The sequence below is a fragment of the Scyliorhinus torazame genome, chromosome 18 (genome assembly GCF_047496885.1).
Source record: "Scyliorhinus torazame isolate Kashiwa2021f chromosome 18, sScyTor2.1, whole genome shotgun sequence".
Taxonomy (NCBI): Eukaryota; Metazoa; Chordata; class Chondrichthyes; order Carcharhiniformes; family Scyliorhinidae; genus Scyliorhinus; species Scyliorhinus torazame.
This window is the reverse complement of record NC_092724.1, coordinates 13,648,512-13,672,607: the sequence shown is the minus strand read 5'-3', so window position 1 is coordinate 13,672,607 and position 24,096 is coordinate 13,648,512. Positions and strand designations below refer to the sequence as shown.

Here is a 24,096-nt window from a genome sequence, read left to right as displayed (position 1 = left end):
AACTGTGTACCCCAAATGGACCTGCTTTGAAAAGAAACAAGATGGAACAGTGCCAACATAAAGAATACTGGGCAAATTAATGCAAATGTTGCATTTTTTTTAAGGTGCAATGATGTCTATAAAAATGAGATAAAAATGAGATACCAATCACACTAAGAACATAAAAACATAAACTACAAATGTCACACCCACTGAAGTGTAAAAACCTGAACATATCAATGCCTAACCTGGAATGATGCATCTTAAAAAGCATCTTTGAACTATTTTTTATGGCCTGCACAGAATTGCTTTTATTGCATTTATAACCATTTTTAAGAATTGTTTACGACTAAATTGCTGTTTTCATTGGGGTGGGAAAAGAACATTTCACATTTCCAAATCTCAAGACGGAATCCCAAATCGGAACAGTCACTAATTTGGCTTTTCTTTAACCTGAGAGTTTAGATAGGGGCTAGTTGTTATTTGGCCAAGCTTCCCATGGCAACCGAGCTTTGCTAGAAGCAGGTCTCTTTCCTGAAGTAATTTAGAAGTTAAATAGCGTGTAGAACAGACTGTCCATACCACCTGGGTACACTGCAGCCATTTGCTGTTTTGAAGAATAAGTGTTTTCTTTAAAAGCTGGCCAAACCCCTTTGCAGGTTTGCCTTTTCGTTTCAGTACCAATTAAGGTTTTGGTACGAGGTTACACTTCAACAAAACATTAAGACCCAAAGTATTACTTCGAAAATCTTGAGGAAAGTCACCATCAATAGATAATGGTTTAAAAAGGTTGGGCAAAATTTAAGTTACATTTTTCAGGGACTTCTAAAATGCTCAATCCTCAAAAAATAAACCTGGGTTAATTTTTCTACAAATCAAAATTCAGGATTAAAGTTAGAGGCTGCAGTATTTTTTAAAAGTTCCATCTATGGTTGAGAAAGGATGATCTTTTTCTCAACAAGAATTATTTAACACAACAGGTACAATATTCACCAGCTAGTGATTAATCAAGATTGTAAAATGGACAGAAATAATAAGATGGGTTTTAAATACATCTAGACCCTTTCCAATTCTCTTTTACTCAGGGATACAATCCCTGACCTCCCCCCCCCCCCCCCCCCCGACCTCACCTCCAGTAGAACCCATACACCACGGGTGGCTGTTCGGCCTTTTGTGTGCTGTGACAGCTCTTTCGAAGAAGTTCTAACCCTGCTCCCACCTCTGAGCCCTGAAAATTCCCTCTCCCCCTTTTCCAAGTTTCAATCCAATTCCCTTCTTAAAAAGTTGCTCACGATCTTTGTTTGACTGCTTCGTTTTGGCAGACAATTGCAACTTTGCTGTGTAGCACACACAAAAAAAAAACACATACACTCCCACCAAAATCATTCAATCCCCCCCACCCCCAACCATATGGGTCTTTGTTGCCAATTAGCATTGGATACAGATTCTCCAGGATCCCAAACTTACTCAGCAGAGGGCACTCGCAATTCATTCATTTGGTAACAAAAGCAGAGGGAGAGAGTGGGAAGAAACTTTTTGTTGGTGGGAGAGAGAGGGAGGGAAGTTGGAGAATTTTCCTGGTGTGTTGCAGACACATTTACACACCACTTACCTCTGCTGGTGGCTGTGGCACTGGAACCTTCCACCACTGGCACATTGGGTGACCTGGACAGGACAGGTAGTCACTGTCGATCAGGGGCCAGGCTCCTTCGACCTTAGCATGTCTGAAACTCGTCGCGAAACGTCCTGAGGTGGGGGTCTCCAAACAAGCCACAGTGTGCAAACTGCCCGCCCTCCTCTCTCAGCGAGTTGCCTTTGCTCTGGTAGGTGCAGAGGTCGGACACCCGGCTCCTCTCCGTGGCCGCCGGCTTCACCGGGGCCGTGGGTCCCGTCTTGGAGCAGTTGTGCTGCAGCATCAGGTCATTGATGCCCAGCACGGCCGAGTGGTAGGCCAGGTCGCCCCGGCACGACCTTGGCCGTCTTCTTGGTGCATTGCGAGTAAGCGCGCAGAGCGATGCAGAAGTCGCCGCCGTTCCCTCCGCCGGCACCACCACCTCCTCCTCCTGCCTCCGGCTCCTCTTGCAATCCAATCCCCGGAGAAGTAGCAGCCACAACCTCGGCGTTACATCTCTGAATCCTACACTGCTGGCAACGTACTGCGAGCAGTAGAGAGAAGAGTTAGCAAAAAAGTTTTAACTGGGGTGGTAAAGTTATAGAAACATTTTGCTTTTAAAATAGAACTTCTACAAACTTTAAACTCTCTTTTTTCAGACTTCGACAAACTTCAAACTCTCTTTTTAAGACTTCGACAAACTTCAAACTCTCTTTTTAAGACGTCTACAAACTTTAAAAAAAGAGATTTCCACAAACGATAAACTTTTTTTAAGACTACTCCATACTTCAATCTCCCTTTAAGACTTCCCCATTCCCCCTTCCAAAAAAATACTTGACAAATTAAGCACGCTTTAAAAGAAAAACTTCCACAGATTACAACTAGAAATCCACAAACTCCGAACTCTTTCAAACTTCTACAAGGTCTGTTACTTTTGAAAAGCCTGCAGACGTCAAGAGGCTTTCGTTTTTAAAAAAAAAACAAGAACTTAACCCAACGTGCTGCAAGTCATTTGCCAGATGGGTCCTCTAACTTTTTTAAATCACGCGTCGCGGAATAAAAGAACTTTTCTTTTCAGCTTTTTGTTCTGTTTTTACCTGAATTCAGACACAGGGAGAAAATGAGCATGGTGAAAACAGACGAGCAGAGCTTTTTAGCCAAAGGGTGGCGGTTTCCTTTCCCCATACCAAGCCATCCAGCGCAGCTTGAGTTTGTCGACTGCTTGACAAAGTGAACGGCGCCCGTTCTGTGGAGAAAAGTTCAAGAATGTCAGCCTCAACTTGTCGCTCAAAGCGCCCGGGACAACCCTCCCAGCCTGATGGACAGGCTGCCCAGCAAATCACACACAGCAAGGGGCTCCACAGTTAAAGGGGAGGGCCAGACCCTTCCAAAATCTTGGCAGGAGAGAAAGGAGAAGCAACTTTTTTTTCTTTGCTTCCACCTCTGAAGCGCCACTGTTTATGATTGCTTTACAATATAATGGCCCCTGCACCTTGCTGACTCTTGTAGGTGTCTAAGGCCAGGGCCACATTGAGAATTATGCTTTCTGACAACCTCTAATAATTAAAAATGTGAAGCTTTTTATTACTAACATCCAAACAACATTAGACCTGATGATAAATGTTAAACATTATTTCCCCAAACTTTTATGGTGTTTTGCGCCTGTTCAAGCCGTTTCTTTTTGCTAAAACTTGGCCAGGGTTTTGCTGCAAGGGCTTGAAATCGAGTCAGGCCCGATGTGAGATGGGACGAATCCAACACGTTTAGGCTGGGGGTTGCATCGAGTGGCTTCTTTTTTCTCTCTCCCTCTTGCAGAGACTCCGCCTTTGCAGTCAGAACTCTCATCGTTCAACAGCTTCTCATAAGAGCCCATTGGGTGCAATCAACGCCACCTTCGAGTATTTACAACCTGTGAACGCCTTATCGGGACCAGAATCAGACAAGGGAGGTTGTTGGGCGAGAGGCGATCATTGGGGCAATCACTGGGCTGGGGGGGGGGGGGGAGTTGTAAAGTTGGCCAGGCATTGAAATAATGACCCTTGAGAGGCGGGCCTTTGCGCAGACTTTGCAAGTCTTTATTTTCATGGAGAGATTATCTTTTTAAATTTTTTTTATTAATACATTTAGAGTACCCAATTCATTTTTTCCAATTAAGAGGCAATTTAGTGTGGCCAATCCACCTAGCCTGCACATAGATCATAGAATTTACAGCACAGAAGGAGGCCATTCAGCCCATCGAGTCTGCACTGGCCCTTGGAAAGAGCACCGCACCAATGTCCACACCTCCACCCTATCCCCGTAACCCAATAACCCCACCGAACCTTTTGACACTAAGGGGAATTTAGCACAGCCAGTCCACCTAACCTGCACATCTTTGGACTATGGGAGGAAACCGGAGCACCCGGAGGAAACCCACACAGACACGGGGAGAATGTGCAAACTTCACACGGACAGTGACCCGGGGCCGGGATCGAACCTGGAACCCCGGCGCCGTGAGGCAGCAATGCTAACCACTGCGCCACCGTGCTGCCCAGAGAGACTATCTTCTAGGGAGCTAAGGGATGCAGCCCCTTTAGATACATTTGGTTTTGTTTATTGTCACATATACCGAGGTACAGTGAAAAGTATTTTTCTGCCTGCAGCTCAAACAGGTCATTAAGTACGTGAAAAGAAAATAGATGATAGGGCAACGCAAGGTACACAATGGAAATACATATAAAATATATTGCCATGAAATAAATAATAAAGTGATTCCAATTCTGCTGAAATGATTGGGGTGTCTCCCTGTTTTTCTCATGCTATGTAGTGGTGGTCAGATTCTGGTATGTGCAATGTGCAGATCCTTAGCAGTTGTTATGTAGCCTGCACAATTCGGGTTACATTGTCTGCCTATTTGGATTTACCCCCAGCGCACACACACTCAGAATCAATAGAAAATATTCTACTTCACTGCACTTCCAGTTTTGAAACTGTTGCTCAGTTGGAGTATATGTGAACCCAGTACGATAATGCCTCTGGCCAATGCCGCACAGAATTTTGTCATTGCTTTAAAGGATTTGTGCTCTTGCACGACAGAGAATACTGGGGAATGACATCACCAATAAGTTGCATTTACATAGCGCCTTTAACATTGTAAAATGTCCCAAGGCACTTCACATTGTAACTGGGTGTAATGGACCATTGAAGGTATAAGAAAACGCTGTCTCTAATATTTATTTTCTCTAGAGTTCCTAACCAGTTGGAATGGTTTTTCCCTATCATAGAATTGTTATGGAGCAGAAGGGGGCCAATTGGCCCATCTTGTATTCGCCAGCTCTCCAAATGAGCATCATGAATCAGTGCAATTTCCTTGCACTTTCCTGCACATTGTTAGGGTGGCATGGTAGCACAGTGGTTAGCACAATTGCTTCACAGCTCCAGGGTCCCAGGTTCGATTCCCAGCTTGGGTCACTGGCTGTGTGGGGTTTGCACATTCTCCCCGTGTCTGCGTGGGTTTCCTCCGGGTGCTCCAGTTTCCTCCCACAGTCCAAAGATGTGCAGGGTGGTTTGGCCATGATAAATTGCCCATAGTGTCCAAAAAGGTGAGATGGGGTTACTGGGTTATGGGGATAGGGTGGAGGCATGGCTTAAATGGGCTGCTTTTTCCCAGGGCTGGTGCAGACCCGATGGGCTGAATTGCCTCCTTCTGCATTGTAAATTTTATGATTGTTTCTATTCAATTAATCATCTAATGCCCTATTGAATGCCTCGATTGGAACTGCCTCCACCACACTTCCGACAGTACATTCCAGGCTTGAACCACTCGCTGTGTGAAAATATTTTTTCTCACATCACATTTGCTTCTTTGTAAATTACTTTAAATCTGTGCCCTCAAGTTCTTGATCATATTACGAGCTGCAATAGTTTCTCCCTGTCTACTCTGCCAATCCCCTCATGATTTTGAACAGCTCTATGAAATGTTCTCTCAGCCTTCTTCTCTTTAGGGAGAGCAGTCCCAATTTCTCCCAACTATCCTCATAACTGAAATTTCACATTCCTGGAACCATTCTTGTAAATCTCTTCTGCTCTATCTCCAATGTATTCACATCCTTTCTATAGTGTGCCTCCCACAACTGTACACAATGCTCCAGCTGACCAGGAATCTACCCTAATTGTTCCCTAAATAGTTTGAAAACTTTGATCAAGTCACCACTTAACTTTGTAACTTCCCAGGAATACAGTCTTAGTTCAGTACAAGGTAGCACAGTGGTTAGCACTTCTGCCTCACAGCGCCAGGGACCCAGGTTCAATTCCAGCCTTGCGTGACTGTCTGTATGGAGCTTGCACATTCTCCTCGTGTCTGCGTGGATTTCCTCCAGGTGCCCCGGTTTCCTCCCACATTCCAAAAGTGTACAGCCTACGTGGATTGGCCATGATAAATTGCCCCTCAGAGTCCACGGTAGGTGGGTTATGAGATTACGGGGATAGGGCGGGGGAAGTGGATCTAGGTGGGGTGCTCTATCAGAGGATTGGTGCAGACTCGATGGGCTGAATGGCTTCCTTTTGCACTGTAGGGATTCTATGGTTCTATAACTTGACCCTTGGAGCCCTGATATAATTCTGATGAATTTACACTGCACTCCTGCCATGATCTACCCTTCCTATGGTGGTAGTGCCCAGAACTGTTCACCGTACACCAGATATGGTCTAAACCTTTCAGGAATGAACGTAGGACAGACGTATACACCCAAAAGGTAATTGAAGTTTGGAATTGATACAAGATCAATTGTAAATTTTAAAATGTGATTGAGAGAATGTTGCCATCCAAAGGAGATGTCGGGCAAAGGCAGGTGTGTGGACCTAGGTTGCTGATCAGCTACAATGTCAATGATTGGCAGACAGGCTTTAGGATCTGAATGGCCTTCTCCTGTTCCCATGTTCCTACCACCCCATGATCACACCTTTAGACACTAGTACATGGTAGCACAGTGGTTAGCACTGTTGCTTCACAGCTCCAGGGTCCCAGGTTCGATTCCCGGCTTGGGTCACTGGCTGTGTGGAGTCTGCACGTTCTCCCCGTGTCGGCGTGGGTTTCCTCCGGGTGCTCCGGTTTCCTCCCACAAATCCCAAAAGTCGTGCTTGTTGGATGAATTGGACATTCTTAATTCTCCCTCAGTGTACCCGAACAGGCGCCAGAGTGTGGCGACGCGGGGATTTTCACAGTAACTTCTTTGCAGTGTTAATGTAAGCCTACTTGCGACAATAATAAAGATTATTATTATTATTAAACAGTGCCCAGTGGCGTTTTGGACAGAAGACCTCCACAAATGAGTTGGCTGACAGAATTAGTGAGCGCCAACCCAAATATTCTTAACGTGGAGATGAAGAATGCATGTGCTGATGAAGTAGAAGCCGTATCTATTCAGTGATTCAACATTTGATCAGTGCCTTAAATTCAACTGTCTGCCTTGATCCCCTAACACTTTGCAAAGGCAAAAGTAATGTTTCCTTTGGTTGGCTGATTATAGATTCATCCGAACGTCACTTAATTCTCCTGCCGAAAGAAAATGCTTTTTAGAATAAAAGTGAACAATTGTGATGTTAAAATATGTCCCACATTAAGGAGAATGCAGCAAATGAGACGCAAAAATTCAAATGTTGTCTGTGGGAGTATTTGTTCAGATTCCTTCGACTCTCGAAAGGAATGGATTACACAGTGTGCATAGGGGTTATAGGGGCTGCAGTTGGAAGGATTGTTCACCATTTAAAATTCGCTACCTAGTGCCCTAGGGGGTGGGCCCTTGTATCACGAGTCATTAACTAGCCACAAAAGAGAAAACAGTTTATTTAATAAGCGCGGAGTGTGTGTGTGTGGGGCGGGGGGGGGGGGGGGGGGGGGGGGGGGGAATGGGGGTGCGGGGGAGGGAAGCTGCTGCTTCTTGCACAGTTGGATCAAGGAATGCACCTGATGTGCATCATGTTAATCCTGGACTGTATGACCATCTCCACATATTGGAGACGGACATTATCATTTAGCAACGAGGATGAGATTGCGTATCATGGAAGCACATATCCCTTTTGTTGAAGGTGCTGATTTGAAATCAGTAACCATGGTAAAACTGACCCCTTCGAGAGTAGGGAGTATGAATTAAAGGCACAGTGTTATCCTGCTCGCCTGATTACTCACATCTTACTTTTATCACATTAAAACCAACCACTGAAGAAAATTGGGCCCTTTACCGCAAATAAAAATGACTAGATTTATGGAAATTACTCTCTAAATTAAATTGAAGTTTTCACATATTCAATTGCCTTTTTTTAAAAGCGTAAAATAAAGGGTTTGATTATGTTAAGAGGAGGGATTGTCACAGAGATTTGTTTTTATGAGCTTCGAACAAATAGCCACTGTAGGCCAAACAAAAGTGATACTGTCTCTTTAAACCTCTCAACAGCCATCTGCTGAAGGCTGTGGAGCACAGATGTTCTAAAGCAACGCAGAAATGTCACTGGCCTCCGAAAAGTCGTCACTTCCAATTCGTTAACTGTTTGTTTGGCCATGGTGCTGCACTCTTTCATCCCCTCTGTCGGAGAGGGTGCTCTTCTTGGCTATGCTTTGGGTCACCTCCCTTATGCTCCTACTCTGTGTTCGCCCTCTCCTCATATGAAGCACCCCTGGGACATATAAAAGGTGTCATATAAAAATGGATCTCTATAAGAGGAAAAGGACTTGCCTTTGATAAAGTGCCTTGCGTTACCTTGTGACTTCCCAAAGAGTTTCAGATGAAATGAATTACTTCTTTTACACGCCATTACTGTTTTGTTGGCAGACGTGATGGTCGATTTGTGCACAGGAAGATCCCACAAACAATAAGCAAAAGGATGAATGTGCATAATTCTTTTTTTAAATAATCTTTATTATTGTCACAAGTAGGCTTTTCATTAACACTGCAATGAAGTTGCTGTGAAAATCCCCTAGTCGCCACACTCTGGTGCCTGTTCTGCTACAAGGAGGGAGAATTCAGAATGTCCAATTCAGCTAACAAACACGTCTTTTGGGACCTGTGGGAGGAAACCGGAGCACCCAGAGGAAACCCCGCAGACATGGGGAGAACGTGCAGGCTCCGCACAGACAGTGACCCAGCGGGGAATCGAACCTGGGACCCTGGCGCTTTGAAGCAACAGTGCTAACCACTGTGCTACCATGCCGCCCTGTGCAGCACCACTCATGACCTCAGGACATCCCAAAGCACTTTAGAGCCAGTGAAGTGCTTTTGAAGTGTGGCCCCTGTTGCACTGTTGGAACCGTAGTAGCCAATGTATGCACAGCAAAATCCCACAAACAGCAATGCAATACTTACCAGACAACCTTTTTAATGATGGTGGTTGCAGCATAAATATTAGAATATTACATTATTAAAATATTAGATTTTCACAGTAACTTCATTGCAGTGCCTACTTGTGACAAGAATCAAGTTTATTATTATTATTATTAGAATATTAATCAGGACAATGGGGACATCTCCCTGGTTCCTTCTTCAAAATAGTACCATGGGATCTTTCTGAGATGGCAGGCGGGGCCTCAGTTTACCTTATCATCCCAAAGAAAACAGTCCTCCAACAGTCCAGCATCAAAGTGCCAGCTTGGATTATAGAGCTCACATTGTTGAAAACTCCATCGAGCCACAGGGAGGGGGTGACCAGTTAGTAAGCTTTGATGGTGTTGCTTGAGAGATAGCCTGTGTCCAGAAGGTCAGTAGATCTCTGCTGCCCCTCTTCACACTGTGCTGTGTGATCGTTTATGCCCACCTGAGGTGGCAGGCAGGCGGTTCCGCCCGAAAGGTGGCGCCTCCATCAGTGACGCACTCCCTCAGTGCTGTACTGAAATGCTTTACACACTGAAGGGTGATTCTGTGGTCTCAGTGGAAGGGTCAACTCACAGGGAACACAGCTATTGCAAAGAGTGAAGGTGGATGCCAGTTCTAATGTCCCTCCTGTGCACACTATTCTGCTCTGAGATCTACAATGAGTAGGCAATCTGTGCATGTCACTTTACAGTGAATGGGTTTTGTTAAATTCCTTCATATGCAGCGAATATTTCTTGTTAAGATGAACCTGAGAAGCTAAAAATGGTTTAAGAAACAGGGAATGCTACTCAGATGCGAGGTGAACTAAGCGACTGTTTAACTTAGATTTGGCGAGATTGGCATCCATCAATTAACTCGCTGACTATTGCAATTTAATAGGGATTTGCTGGCAAGGCACCAGGGATGTGGGACTTCAGTTACATGGTGAGACAAGTGAAGCTTGGATTGTTCTGTGGCAAAGAAGATGAAGAGATTTAATCATGAGAGCTTTGATGGTGTGAAATAACATAAATTGTTTCCACTAGCAGAATGGTTGGTAACCGGGAGACACAGTAAAAACAACTGGGAAAAGAACCAGGAGATCCTGAGCCATATAAATACTGTGACTCCATGAGCAGGTCAGAGGCTGGGAATCCTGCGGGGAGTAACTCGCCTCCAGACTCCCAAAGCCTGTCCACCAGCTACAAGGCACAAGTCAGGAGTGTGATGGGATACTTGCTTGAATGAGTGCAGCTCCAACAACACTCAAGAAACCCAGGTGGTGGACTGGATTTGAGAGGGTCAGGAGATTAGTTACTCACCATAGGATTCCTAGCCTTTGACCTGCTCTGGTAGCCATAGTATTAATATGGCTAGTCCAGTTCATTTTGTGATCAATGGTAACCATAAGACAGTCAGGCCACAAGACATAGGTGCAGAGTTAGACCATTCGGCCCATCGAGTCTGCTCTGCCATTGAATTATGACTGATATGTTTCTCATCCCCATTCTCCTGTCTTCTCCCGATAACCCCTGATCCCCTTATTAATTAAGAACCTATCTATCTCTGTCACAAAGATACTCAGTGATTTGGTCTCCATAGCCTCTGCGGCAAAGTGTTCCACAGATTCACCACCCTCTGGCTGAAGAAATTCCTCCTCATCTCTGTTGAAAAGGATCGTCCCTTCAGTCTGAGGCTGTGCCCTCGGGCTCTAGTTTCTCCTCCTAGTAGAAACATCCTCTCCACGTCCACTCTATCTCGGCCACTCAGTATTCTGTAAGTTTTAATGAGATCCGCCCTCACCTTCTAAACTCCATCGAGTACAGACCTAGAGTCCACAAACACTCCTCAAATGGCAAGTCCTTCATTCCGGGGATCATTCTTGTGAACCTCCTCTGGACCCTCTCCAAGGCCAGCACATTCTTCCTCAGAAGAATGCTACCATGGGCAGCACGGTAGCATTGTGGATAGCACAATTGCTTCACAGCTCCAGGGTCCCAGGTTCGATTCCCGGCTTGGGTCACTGTCTGTGTGGAGTCTCCACATTCTCCCCGTGTGTGCGTGGGTTTCCTCCGGGTGCTCCGGTTTCCTCCCACAGTCCAAAGATGTGCAGGTTAGGTGGATTGGCCATGTTAGAGTCCAAAATTGCCCTTAGTGTTGGGTGGGGTTACTGGGTTTTGGGGATAGGGTGGAGGTGTGGACCTTGGGTAGGGTGCTCTTTCCAAGAGCCGCTGCAGACTCGATGGGCCGAATGGCCTCCTTGTGCACTGTAAATTCTATGAACTATGAAGATATGGGGCCCAAAACTGCTCATAATATTCCAAACGGGGTCTGACCAGAGCCTTATGCATTCTCAACAGTACATCCCAGCTCTTGTATTCTAGTCCTCTTGACATGAATGCTAACATTGCATTTGCCTTCCTAACTGCTGACTGAACCCACATATTAGCCTTAAGAGAATCCTGAACTCGGACTCCTAAGTTCCTTTGTGCTTCTGATTTCCGAAGCCTTCACCCATTTAGAAAATAGCATATGCCTCTATTCTTCCTACCAAAGTGCATAACCTCACACTTTACTGCATTGTATTCCATCTGCCACTTATTTGTCCACTCTCCTAGTCTGTCCAGGTCCTTCTGCAGCCTCAATGCTTCCTCAACACAACCTGTCCCTCTACAGATCTTTGTATCATCTGCAAACTTAGCAACAATGCCTTCAGTTCCTTCTTCCAGATCATTAATGTATATTGTGAAAAGTTGTGGTCCCAGCACAGACCCCTGAGGCACACCACTAGTCACCGACTTCCACCCTGAAGAGGACCCCTTTATCCCCATTCTCTGCCTTCTGCCAGTCAGCCAATCCTCTGTCTGTGCCTGTACCCTGCCCCTAACACTGTGGGCTCTTATCTTATTCAGCAGCCTTTTGTATGGCACCCAGGATGTTGATTGTAGTGGACTCAGCGATGGTAATGCCATTGAATGTCAAGGGGCGATGGTTGTGAATGGTGCCTAGGACACTACCCTGAGGAACTCCAACAGTGATGTCCTGGAGCTGAGATGATTGGCCTCCAATCATCACAACCATCTTCCTTTGTGCCGGGTATGACTCCAACAAGTGGAGAGTTTCCCCCCTGATTCCCATTGACTCCAGCTTAGCTAGGGCTCCTACTCGATCAAATGCTGCCTTGATGTCAAGGGCAGTCACTCTCACCTTACCTCTGGCATTCAGTTATTTGGTCCATATTTGAACTAAGGCTGTAATGAGGTCAGGAGCTGAGTGACCCTGGAGGAATCGAAACTAAGCGTCCGTGAGCAGGTTATTGCTGAGTAAGTACCATTTGATAGCACTGTTGATGACTCCTTCCATTACTTTGCTGATGTTGGAGAGTAAATCGATAGGGTGATAATTCGTTGGGTTGGGTTTGTCCTTTTTCTTGTGTACAGAACACACCTGGGCAATTTTCCACATTGCCAGGTAGATGCCAGTCTTGTAGCTGCACTGAACATTTTGGCTAGGCGTGCGGCAAGTTCTGGAGCACAACTCTTCAGTAGTGTTGCTGGAATATTGTCAGGGCCCATAGCCTTTGCAGTATCCAGTGCCTTCAGCTGTTTCTTAATATCACATGGAGTGAATCGTATTAGCTGAACACTGACATGTGTGATGCTGGGGACCTCCAGAGGACACCAAGATGGATCATCCACTCGGCACTTCTGGCTAAATATTGTTGCGAATGCTTCAGCCTTATCTTTTGTACTGATATGCTGGGCTCCTCCATGATTGAAGTTGGGAATATTTGTGGAACCTCCTCCTTCAGGGAGTGGTTTAATTGTTCACCATCATTCAGCGCTGGATGTGGCAGGACTGCAGGGCTTAGATCTGATGCGTTCATTGTGGGATCGCTTAGCTCTGTCTATTACTTGCTGCTTATGCTGGTTGGCACACAAGTGGTTCTGTGTTGTAGTTTCACCAGGTTGACACCTCATTTTTCGGTATGCCTGGTGTTGCTCCTGCCATGCTCTCCTGCACTCTTCATCGAACCAGGGTTGATTCCCTGGCTGGGTGGTAATGGGAGAGAGGGGGATATGCCGGGCCAGGAGGTTACAGATTGTGGTTGAGTACAATTCTGCTGCTGCTGATGGCCCACACGCCTCATGGATGCTCAGTCTTAAGTTGCTAGATATGCTTGAATTCTATCCCATTTAGCACGGCGGTAGAGCCACACAACACAATGGAGAGTATTCTCAATGTGAAGATGGGACTTTGTCTCCACGAGAAGTATGCGGTGTCACTTCTACCGTTACTGTCCTGGGCAGACATATCTGCAGCAGGCAGGTTGGTGAGGGCGAGGTCAAGTATGTTTTTCCCTCTTCTTGGTTCCCTCACCCCTTGCCGCACTCCCAGTCTAGCAGCTATGTCCTTTAGGACCCAGCCAGCTCGGTCCGTAGTGGGGCTACCGAAACACTCTTGGTGATGGACATTGGCCTCCTTCTGCACTGTAAATTCCATGATTCTATGAACAGGAGGTTCCCTTGCCCACATCTAATCTCAAGCCACGAGACATCATGGGGTCCAAAATCAATTTTGATGAGTCCCAGGGCAACTCCCTCCAGTCTACCATTATGCTGCCACCTCTGCTGGGCCTGTCTTGCCGGTGAGACAGGACATATCCAGGAATGGTGATCGTGGGGTCTAGGACATTGGCTGTAACGAATGATTCTGTGAGGACAACTATGTCAGGTTATTGCTTGACTAGTCGGTGAGACAGCTCTCCCAACTTTGGCACAAGCCCCTAGATGTTAGTAAGGAGGACTTTGCAGGGTCAGTAGGGCTGGGTTTGCCATTGCTGTTTCCGTGCCTGGGCCGATGCCAGGTGGTCTGTCTGATTTCATTCCTTTTTTTTGTGTTTTTGTTGCGGTTCAATACAACTGAATGGCTTGCTAGGCCATTTCAGAGAGCATTTAAGAGTCACATTGCTGTGGGCCTGGAGCCACATGTAGGCCAGACCAGGTAAGGATGGCAGATTTCCTTCCCTAAAGGACATTAGTGAACCAGATGGGTTTTTACAGCAATCGACAATGGTTTCCTGGGGCGCGATTCTCCGACCCCCCACCGGGTCGCAGAATCACCGGGGGCTGGCGTGAATCCCGCCCCCGCCGTATCCGGAATTCTCCGCCACCAGAGATTCAGTGGGGGTGGGAATTGCGGCGCGCCGGTTGGAAGGGGCGGGAATCGCGCTGCACCGGTCGGCGGGCCCACCCCCGGCGATTCTCCGGCCCGCAATGGGCCGAAGTCCTGCCGCAGTCAATCCTCTCCCGCCGGCGTGGATTAAACCACCTTTTGAACAGCGGGACAAGGCAGCGCGGGCAGGCTCCGGGGTCCTGGGACGGTCTGGCCCCGGGGGGGTGCCCCCACGGTGGCCTGGCCTGCGATCGGGGCCCACCGATGCGCGGGCGGGCCTGTGCCGTGGGGGCACTCTTTTTCTTCCGTCTTCGCCATGGTCTTCACTATGGGGGAGGCGGAAGAGACCCCCTCCCCTGCGCATGCGTGGGGATGACGTCAGCAGCCACTGACGCTCCCGCGTATACGTCGCCCGGCGAAGACCTTTCGCCGCCGGCTAGCGTGACGCCAAAGGCCTTTCCCGCCAGTCGGTGGAGCAGAACCAACTCCAGCGCGGGCCTAGCCCCTCAAGGTGAGGGCTTGGCCCCTAAAGGTGCGGAGACGTCCGTACCTTTGGGGCGGCCCGACGCCGGAGTGGTTCCCGCCACTCCATTACGCGGAACCCCCCGCCCCGCCGGGTAGGGGAGAATCGCACCCATGGCCATCGTTAGACTTTTACTTCCAGATATTTTATAGAGTTTAAATTCCACCACCTGGGATTCAAACCCAGGTCCCCAGATCATTACCCTGGGTCTCTGGATTACTAGTCCAGCGACAATGTATACCTACTTCCAAACGTTTGTGCATATATAACAAACATCCATACCGTTGTTATGGGCCAGAGTTTAGAGAACCCCGAAGTGTATCATGGAGTTCACCTGACCCACAACTTTTAATAGATTGTGGTTATGGGGAGCACACGGTCCACTCTACAGGTGTGGTGCAACAGAGCTTTACAGTACATATAAATTAAAACAATGTTTATTCATGAAACCAGTTAACACTTTATAACCCCACAGTAACCTCAACAACTATCAACACCAATAAATCCCCCAAAAATACAGTACTCGACAGATAACCCTTAATAAATTCCCAAACAACATCCAGAAGACAAAAGACCCCTTTTAACACAAAGATCTGGTTTAAATTCACTATTGAGAGCAGTCATCCCTTTGAAATCACCCAATTGATTTGGAGATAGTCTTTAGTTTGCAGAGAGATCCATGCACATCTACTGGCTTTCACTGCAGCTCTTCTCTCTGAAAACAAAACTAAAAGCTCACTCTGTAGCAGCCTGCTCAAAAACGAAAGTAAAGCAGACAGATAGCCCAGCTCCACCCACTCTCTGACATCACTGGAGCTCTCTAATAAACACCCATTTCTTAAAGGTACACCCAGTACAGCTAATCAATAAACCCCCATTTCTTAAAAGGTGCTCTCACATGACACCATACAAACATAACTTTCAAAAAGGGATTGGGTAAACACTTACAGAACATAGAACATAGAACTGTACAGCACCGTACAGGTCTTTCAGCCCACAATGTTGTGCCGAACTAGTTTGAAACTAAGATCAAATCAACCTACTCCCAATCATTCTAGTGCACTCCATATGCCTATCCAATAACCGTTTGAAAGTCCCTAAAGTGCCCGACTCCACTACCATAGCTGGGAGTGCGTTCCACGCCCCAACCATTCTCTGAGTAAAGAACCTACCTCTGACGTCCCTCCTATATTTTCCACCATGAACCTTATAGTTATGCCCCCTTGTAACAGCTACATCCACCCGAGGAAAAGGTCGCTGAACGTCCACTCTATCTATCCCTCTCATCATCTTATACATCTCAATTAAGTCACCTCTCATCCTCCTTCGCTCCAATGAGAAAAGCCCTAGCTTCCTCAACCTTTCCTCATAAGACCTACTCTCCAATCCAGGCAGCATCCTGGTAAATCTCCTCTGCACCCTTTCCAATGCTTCCACATCCTTCCTATAATGGTGACCAGAACTGCACACAATACTCCAAATGTGGTCTAACCAAGGTCTTGTACAGTTGCAGCATAACCTCACGGCTCTTAAACTCAATCCCCCTGTTAATCAATGCTAACACACTATAGGCTTTCTTCACGGCTCTATCCACTTGGGTGGCAACTTTCAGAGATCTATGGACATGAACTCCGAGATCTCTCTGCTCCTCTACATTCTTCAGAACCCTGCCGTTAACCCTGTAATCCACATTCAAATTTGTCCTACCAAAATGAATCACCTCACATTTATCAGGGTTAAACTGCATCTGCCACTTTTCAGCCCAGCTCTGCCTATCAGCTTGAAGGGAACATTTTGCAGGGCTAAGGATAGGGTCGTGGGACTAATAGCATAGATCTTTTAAAGAACTGACTCAGGCATGATGTGCTGCATGGCCTCTTCCATTGCTACATTATCCTTCAATTCTTTGACAACAGCCTCTCTTGTTCGGAATGTAAGGAGTCACTTTGGGAATGTTCCGCTGTCAGCTGGGTCTGAGATGTAGCACCACAGCCCTTGTTCCCTGAGCCTTACCCACTGCCCATGGGCATCTGAGTGGTATTGGGATATTTCCGGATGCCGGTATTCTGGAATCTGTGAATTCAGGTTAAAAAAAAAAGATAGAAATGTTCTGTAGTCTCTCAGCCTGGACTTTTATGCCTTTATGGCATCAGCCAGCCTTGAACTTACCTTGAACTTTCCTGATAATAAAACCGGTACAATTCCTGTACTGTGCACTTGACAGACTATGCCATGTCACACAGCGTATCAGCACAAGATGGGTTCACAATTAAGGGAGTCAGGCAAAGGCAGCCGTCTCACTCCTGCCTGGATGTAACCAAAGAGACGGGGTTCCAGGATTAGGCCAACACAAGTGGAACAAATGCAATTTTGTTTGTCCTCAGCCCCAGCTGTTCCTCACAGAGAGTTCCTCCTCTCCACGCCTGGAAAACCTTCGACTTTACATTCAGAACCCCCAGCCTAACGTTTTGACCAGGGGAGGACTGTCATTAACCCCTCTCCCTCCAAACCCCAAGTGGAGGAGTTTTAAATGAAAAGTTATTATAAGCTATGTTGAATTTATTAATCAATCTGGCAACTCTCCCATGTTATCGCTTAGTGCAAATTGTTTTATACTCTGTACATAAGGGCAGGAATTGTAAATGGCAGGGAGTATACTCTTGTTCCAATGCAAAGGGGCGTGGGGAAAGCTAGTTGTGAGGAGGATCGCTGGGTTGAGTTTAATGTTCAACTCCGAGGTGAGCATGGGCAGCATGGCAGCATTGTGATGAGCACAATGGCTTCACAGCTCCAGGGTCCCAGGTTCGATTCCTGGCTTGGGTCACTGTCTGTGTGGAGTCTGCACATTCTCCCCGTGGGTGTGTGGGTTTTTCCTCCGGGTACTCCGGTTTCCTCCCACAGTCCAAAGATGTGCAGATTAGGTGGATAGGCCATGCTAAATTGCCCTTAGTGTCCAAAATTTCCCTTAGTGTTGGGTGGGGTTACTGGGTTATGGGGATAGGGTGGAGGTGTGTGCTTGGGTAGAGTGCTCTTTCCAAGAGCCGGTGCAGACTCGATGGGCCGAATGGCCTCCTTCACTGTAAATTCAATGATTCGATGATTCTATGTGAGTTTGGTGAGAGGGGGCATTTAATGGAGCGGGAAGGTTGCGGGTGGGAAGGATTTGGGAAAAGCAAAGGTTTTCGAAAGGATGCAGGGAAGGTTTGCCAGGAATATAGGAGGGATGACGGACCTCAGTTGCGAGGAGAGGTTGGAAAGGTTGGGCCTCTTCTCATTGGAACAGAGGGTTTAAGAGGTGACCCAGTGTAGGTTTTGAGATTGTGAAATATTGTGGGTCAGTGGAGGAAATTCTTCCAGTCTCCGGATTGTCGGAGACCGGACATATGACTCAAGGTGCGCATTGAGGCCCAGTGCATGACCTGACATGCCGATCTGCTTGGGAGTTGCCTGGGAAGCTGAGCTTCCGAGGGGCAACTACCTTGGCACCTGGACCCTCCACAACTGTGTCGGACTCTGAGTTAGAGTCGGAGACTGAGAAAAGTTCTGACTTACTTACCTGAATGGTTATCCAGGAGATGTTAGACAGAATAATCCTAGTCTAACTTTTGGGTAACTACAGAACTGATCCCCCCAATCACTCACACTGGCCTCCAAACTTTCCCTTCAAAGCACCCAACTACCTCTCATGACCACCCCCCGCACAATTCCCTTAAAGATCTCCTGACTACCCTTGACCAACATTCCAAACCAACCCAAACACCGCACAACCATGCTGACTCCTGATCACTTTACTACCCCCGACCCAATCTGACTAGCCCCTGACCCAACTATCCCTCCCAACATGTCCCAACTACTCTCGCAACCACCTACTCACTCACCCACCTACCTCCTCATCCACCTACCTACCTACCTACCTACCTCCCTCACTACCACAGCACCCATCTACCACCCATCTACCACCTCTCCCACCTGCCAACCTACCCACTTACCTCACCACCTACCCACTGTACCGCCAAGTCCATTCATTCATTCACTGACATTCACACTGGACAGCAGCTCAGGAGACCAGGCCAGAAATGGGGAGCCGAGTTGGGGCGCCGATAAATACACGTGGAGCCACAATCCGAGGGTGATTACCGCTTCACGGAAGATCCAGGCCGAGCTGTTCCCTCCCACAAGTGGGTCAATGATTAGAGGTCACAGATTCAAAATCCATTCGAAAAAAATCTAGAGCGGGAGGTGAGGAGAATTTGTTTTCAATTCAAAAAGTTGTCATGATCTGGGACATTCGATCTGAAAAGGTGGTACAAAGTGATTCCATCAATAATTCTAAAAGGACGTTGGACAGAAATTTGCGAATGAGGACCTCACAGAATTATGGAAAGACGAGCAGGCATATGGTAGCATAGTGCAGCACAATTGCATAGTGAATAGCACAATTGTTTCACAGCTCTAGGGTCCCAGGTTCGAGTCCCAGCTTGGGTCACTGTCTGTGCGGAGTTTGCACGTTCTCCCCGTGTCTGCGTGGGTTTCCTCCGGGTGCTCCGGTTTCTTCCACAGTCCAAAGATGTGCTGGTTAGGTGGATTGGCCATGCTAAATTGCCCTTAGTGTGCAAAATTGCCCTTAGTGTTGGGTGGGGTTACTGGGTTATGGGGATAGGTGGAGGTGTGGGTTTGGGTAGGGTGCTCTTTCCAAGAGCCGGTGCAGACTCGATGGGCCAAATGGCCTCCTTCCGCACTGTAAATTCTATGATTCTATGATATGGGACTAAATACATTGCATAGGCTTGATGGGTCGATTGACCTCTTTCTGTGCTGTAAGCTTCAATAAATCTATGATTACAGATATTGGAAAAGATTCAACAGGATGGGGCTTCTTTTTTTTTAGAAAAGAGAAGTCTTTTCGGAGATCTGATAGGGGCTGTTAAATGTATAAATATAATGGGCAGCATAGGTGAAAAAAGAACATTTACACTTGTGGGAGATTCCAGGGACCATGAATCCAAGATCATTATTAATAAATCCAATCGGGAAATAAGAAGAAATGTCTTCACTCGGAGTGTGGTTAGAGGGTTGGACTTGTTATCAGTTTGAAATGGTTGAGGCAAACGACTTAGATCCAGATTAGAAAAGTTGACGAATAAAATAAGGGAATAGAAAGATTTCGCCTCCTCTATGTGGCTGACTGAGACATCAAGGGATATCGTTGCTGATCCCGAGTATGGAGGAACTTTGTTATGAGAAGAGATTGAGTAGGATGGGCCTGTGCTCATTGGAGTTTAGAACAATGACCTTATTGAGACATATTGGATTCTCAGGGGGCTTGACAGGGTAGATGCTGAGAGGTTGTTTCCCCTTGTGGGTGAGTCGAGGACTAGAGGGTATAATCTCAGAGTAAGGGGTCACCCATTTAAAACAGAGATGAGGAGGAATTGCTTTTCTTAGCGGGTATCTGTGGAATTCTGTACCGCAGAGAGCTGTAGAGGCTGGGTCATTAAGTTCAAGGCTGACATAGACAGGTTTTTAATCAGCAAGGGGCTCCAAGGTTACGGCGATAAGGCAGCAAAGTGGAGTTGAGGATTGTCAGATCAGCCATGGTCTCATTGAATGACGGAGCAAAATCAATGGGCCAAGTGTCCATACCTCTGCTCCTATGTCTCATTGTAAGTTTGTCCCTTCCACTCTTTAAAGTGCCGCACCATATAGAACCACCACAGGTTCAGCAAGAGGGGGGCTTGCTGTGGAGGGGCTGGGTTGGTCTTGGCAGAAAAGTCCAGCGAACCCAGCAATTGACTGTAAAAATAAAAGGAGAGACTAACATCTTTAGTCAGTCAAAAGAAACCACACAGGGGGTGGAAAGTTGTTTCCAAGCACCGAGAAACACAAGAAAAACTAAAGGAGCCGTCAATCATTGATAATGCCGTGTTACATACTCTCCACTGTCTAACGAGATCTCAGGATGCAGCCATATGGAAGCACTTCACAGGAAATCGGCCTTTTTCGAAATTTAACAAGGAAGTGATTGTTAAAATAAACAGGTGCAGGGAAGATTGTGCAATGTTTTTTTCTAATCGCATTGGAACTTCCATTATCTAACCTCCTATCACCGCGATCCATCGTCCCTCTTATTAATCTTCCACTTTACCTACATGTGTGGGACATTTGCTTCATCGCAAGCTTTGTTTCTAATTTTCATTTTGTCTCACCTTGTTAAGTAACGTTTGTTGGTTGCATATTCTGAGGGGAGTTTGGAGATGGGGGGGGGGAAGGTATTTAAATGGGTGGGAGGGTAACAGGTAGGAAGGATGCAGGAAAATGTAAATGTTTTAGAAAGGATATAGAGGGGAGGCCTGCCAGGGTGAGATGAGGGACTTCGGATATGAGGAGAAAGTTGGGATTATTCTCCTTGGAACAGAGGGTTTAAGAGGTGACCCAGTATAGGTTTCGAGAGGGTGAACGGTTGTGACAGAGTCGATGGAGGAAAGGCCATCCAGCCCCGGATTGTCGGAAACCGGACACATGACCCAAGATGTGCGTTTGGACCCAATGAATGGAAGTCCTGACATGCCGACCTCCTTGGGAATTGCCTGGGAAGTTTGAACTTTCGTCATACTTTTGGTGTCAGTTGTGGCTTATTTGGCAGCAGTCGTACTTCTGGAGGTGGAAAGCCGGGGCCCCCAAACCACCTCCTGAAGCCTGAGCACAAAGATGTAGGATGATGCTCCCAGTGCAATACTGAGGGAGTGCCGCATTGTTGGAGGTGCCAACATTTGGATGTGATGTTAAACTGAGGCCCTGTCTGCCCCCTCAGTGGATGTCCTCAGGTTCCATGTTCAACAAAGAGCAGCGCAGTTCTCCTGGTGCCCTGGCCAATATTTATCACTCAACTAACACCTAAAACAGAATATCTGGCTACCCTTTGGAGCTTGCTGTGCACAGTCTGTTCCCTATATTACAAGAGTGACTCTATTCGTCAAACGTACTTTATTGGCTGTCATGCACTTTGGGATGTTCTGAGGTCTTTAAGGACACTATATTTTCTGTTTTATTCATGTCCATGTCAAGGATATTGCTGCATGATATGTGGCCTAGGACATGACCCTGCGGAACTCCTGCAGCGATATCACAGGACTGAGATGATTGACCTCAAACCACCCCAACTATCTTCCTTTGTGTTAGGTAAGACTCCAACGTGGAGAGTTTCCCCCCCTGATTCCCATTGACTTCAGTTTTGCTAGGACTTGGGCAGCACGGTGGCGCAATGGTTAGCACTGCTGCCTCACGGCACCCAGGACCCCGGTTTGATCCTGGATCGGCTTTGATCCCGGCCCTGTGTCACCGTCCGTGTAGAGTTTGCACATTCTCCCCGTGTCTGCGTGGGTCTCACCCCCACAACCCAAAGATGTGCAGGGTAGGTGGATTGGCCACACTAAAATTGCCCCTAGTTGGAAAAACAAATGAATTGGGCACTTTAAATTTAGAAAAATTTTAAAAAGGTTTTGTTCGGGCTTCTTGAAGCCATACTAGGTGTCAAATGCTATCTTAATGTCAAGGGCAGTCACCTCGCTGAATGGCTGCTAAGGACATTTCAGAGGACAGTTAGAGGACAGTTAGAGGACAGAGGACAACCTATTTGCTGTAGGACTGGAATCACATGCAGACCAGTCCCGGTGAAGTTGGCAAGTTTCCTTCCTAAATGACACAAGATTCGATCCTAAATGACGATCATTTCCAGTTCAAGGTGGTCCACAGGGCCCACATGACGGTAGACCGGATGAGCAGGTTCTTTGAGGAGGTGGAGGATAGATGTGGGCGGTGTGGGGGTAGCCCGGCCAACCATGTACATATGTTTTGGGCATGTCCGAAATTGAGCGGATTCTGGCAGGGATTTGCGGACGTTATGTCAGAAGTCCTGGACGGGAGGGTAACTCCGAGTCCAGAACTGGCAATATTTGGGGTATCGGAAGAGCCGGGGGCCAAGGGGGGGCGGGGGAGGGAGGCCGATGTCCTGGCCTTCTCCTCCCTGGTGACCTGGAGACGGATCTTGCTGAGATGGAGGGACTCGGAGCCCCCGAAGTCAGGAGTGTGGGTCAGCGATATGCCAGGATTTCTCAGTCTGGAGAAAATCAAGTTCGCTTTGAGAGGATCAATTCAGGGGTTCGCCCGGAGATGGCAGTTATTCGTCAATTTCTTCAAGGAAAAGTGAACGTCAGCAGTAAGGGGGGGGGGGGGGGGGGAAGCATGGCAATGTTAGATAAGGACAGGGAACATCGTTTCCGGGTAATTAGGGGATAGGGCAGGGGTAGTAGGGAACGTTATTTACCGTTTTTTGTTTTTTAGGTGTTTTGCGTGTGCCAGCCCACGCGGTTGTTTCAGAAATGTTATTGTGTTTACGTATGGAGGCGGCTTCTTGCAAGGGTACAAGTCTGGGGGCTCTGGTAATGGCGCCTCTGCCGTCCCCGCCGGCGCGGTACTCCACCAGTCCAGTGGTGGTGGCGGCCCTGAGAGTCTGGGGGCAGTGGAGGAGACATGTGGGAGCAGAGGGGACATCAGTCTGGTCCCCAATCTGCGATAATCACCGGTTTGCCCCGGGGAGGATGGACGGCGGGTTCCGAATTTGGCGGAGAGCGGGGATTGCGAGGATGGGGGACATGTTTATAGAGGGGAGCTTTCCGAGTATGAGGGCGCTGGAGGAGAAGTTTACACTTGCGGGGGGGGGAACGAATTTCGATGTCTGCAGGTGCGGGACTTTCTGCGGAGGCAGGTACCAACCTTCCCACTCCTGCCGCTGAGGGGGATTCAGGATAGGGTGGTTTCTCGAGGATGGATAGGAGAGGGGAGCGTTTCGGACATATATAAGGAGCTTATGGGATCGGAGAAGACGCAGACCGAGGAGCTGAAGCAAAAGTGGGAGGAGGAGCTGGGGGGAGAGATAGAGGAGGGCCTCTGGGCGGACGCGTTGAGTAGGGTCAACGTGACCGCAACATGTGCCAGGCTCAGCCTGATCCAATTTAAGGGCGTGCACCGAGCCCACATGACAGTGGTCCGGATGAGCAGATACTTTGGGGTGGAGGACAGGTGTGCGAAGTGCACGGGGGGGGTGGCAGCGAACCATGTCCACATGTTCTGGGCATGTCCAAAGCTGAGGGGATTTTGGCAGGGGTTTGCTGACATCATGTCCAAGGTATTAAAAACAAGGATGGCATTGAGTCCAGAGGTGGCGATTTTCGGGGTGTCGCAGGATCCAGGAATCCAGGAGGAGAAAGAGGCAGACGTTCTAGCCTTTGCTTCCCTGGTAGCTCGGAGGCGGATATTACTAGCATGGAGGGACTCAAAGCCCCCGAAGTCGGAGACCTGGCTATCGGACATGGCTGGTTTTCTCTGCCTGGAAAAAAATTAAGTTCGCCATGAGAGGGTCACTGTTAGGGTTCGTCCGGAGGTGGCAACCGTTTGTCGACTTCTTCGCAGAGAATTAATTGTCAGCA

The 24,096-nt window shown here is 47.5% G+C and overlaps 1 protein-coding gene across 1 annotated transcript in view; it reads right to left on the bottom strand.

Annotated features, from left to right (window-relative positions):
• Positions 1–24,096, bottom strand: part of rgmd (RGM domain family, member D) — a 117,166-nt gene that overhangs the window by 20,642 nt on the left and 72,428 nt on the right. The window contains 5 exon segments of the mRNA XM_072482175.1: positions 1,581–1,646; positions 1,649–1,696; positions 1,698–1,946; positions 1,948–2,135; positions 2,689–2,837. Of these exon segments, the coding sequence (XP_072338276.1) occupies positions 1,581–1,646; positions 1,649–1,696; positions 1,698–1,946; positions 1,948–2,135; positions 2,689–2,837 (700 nt within the window).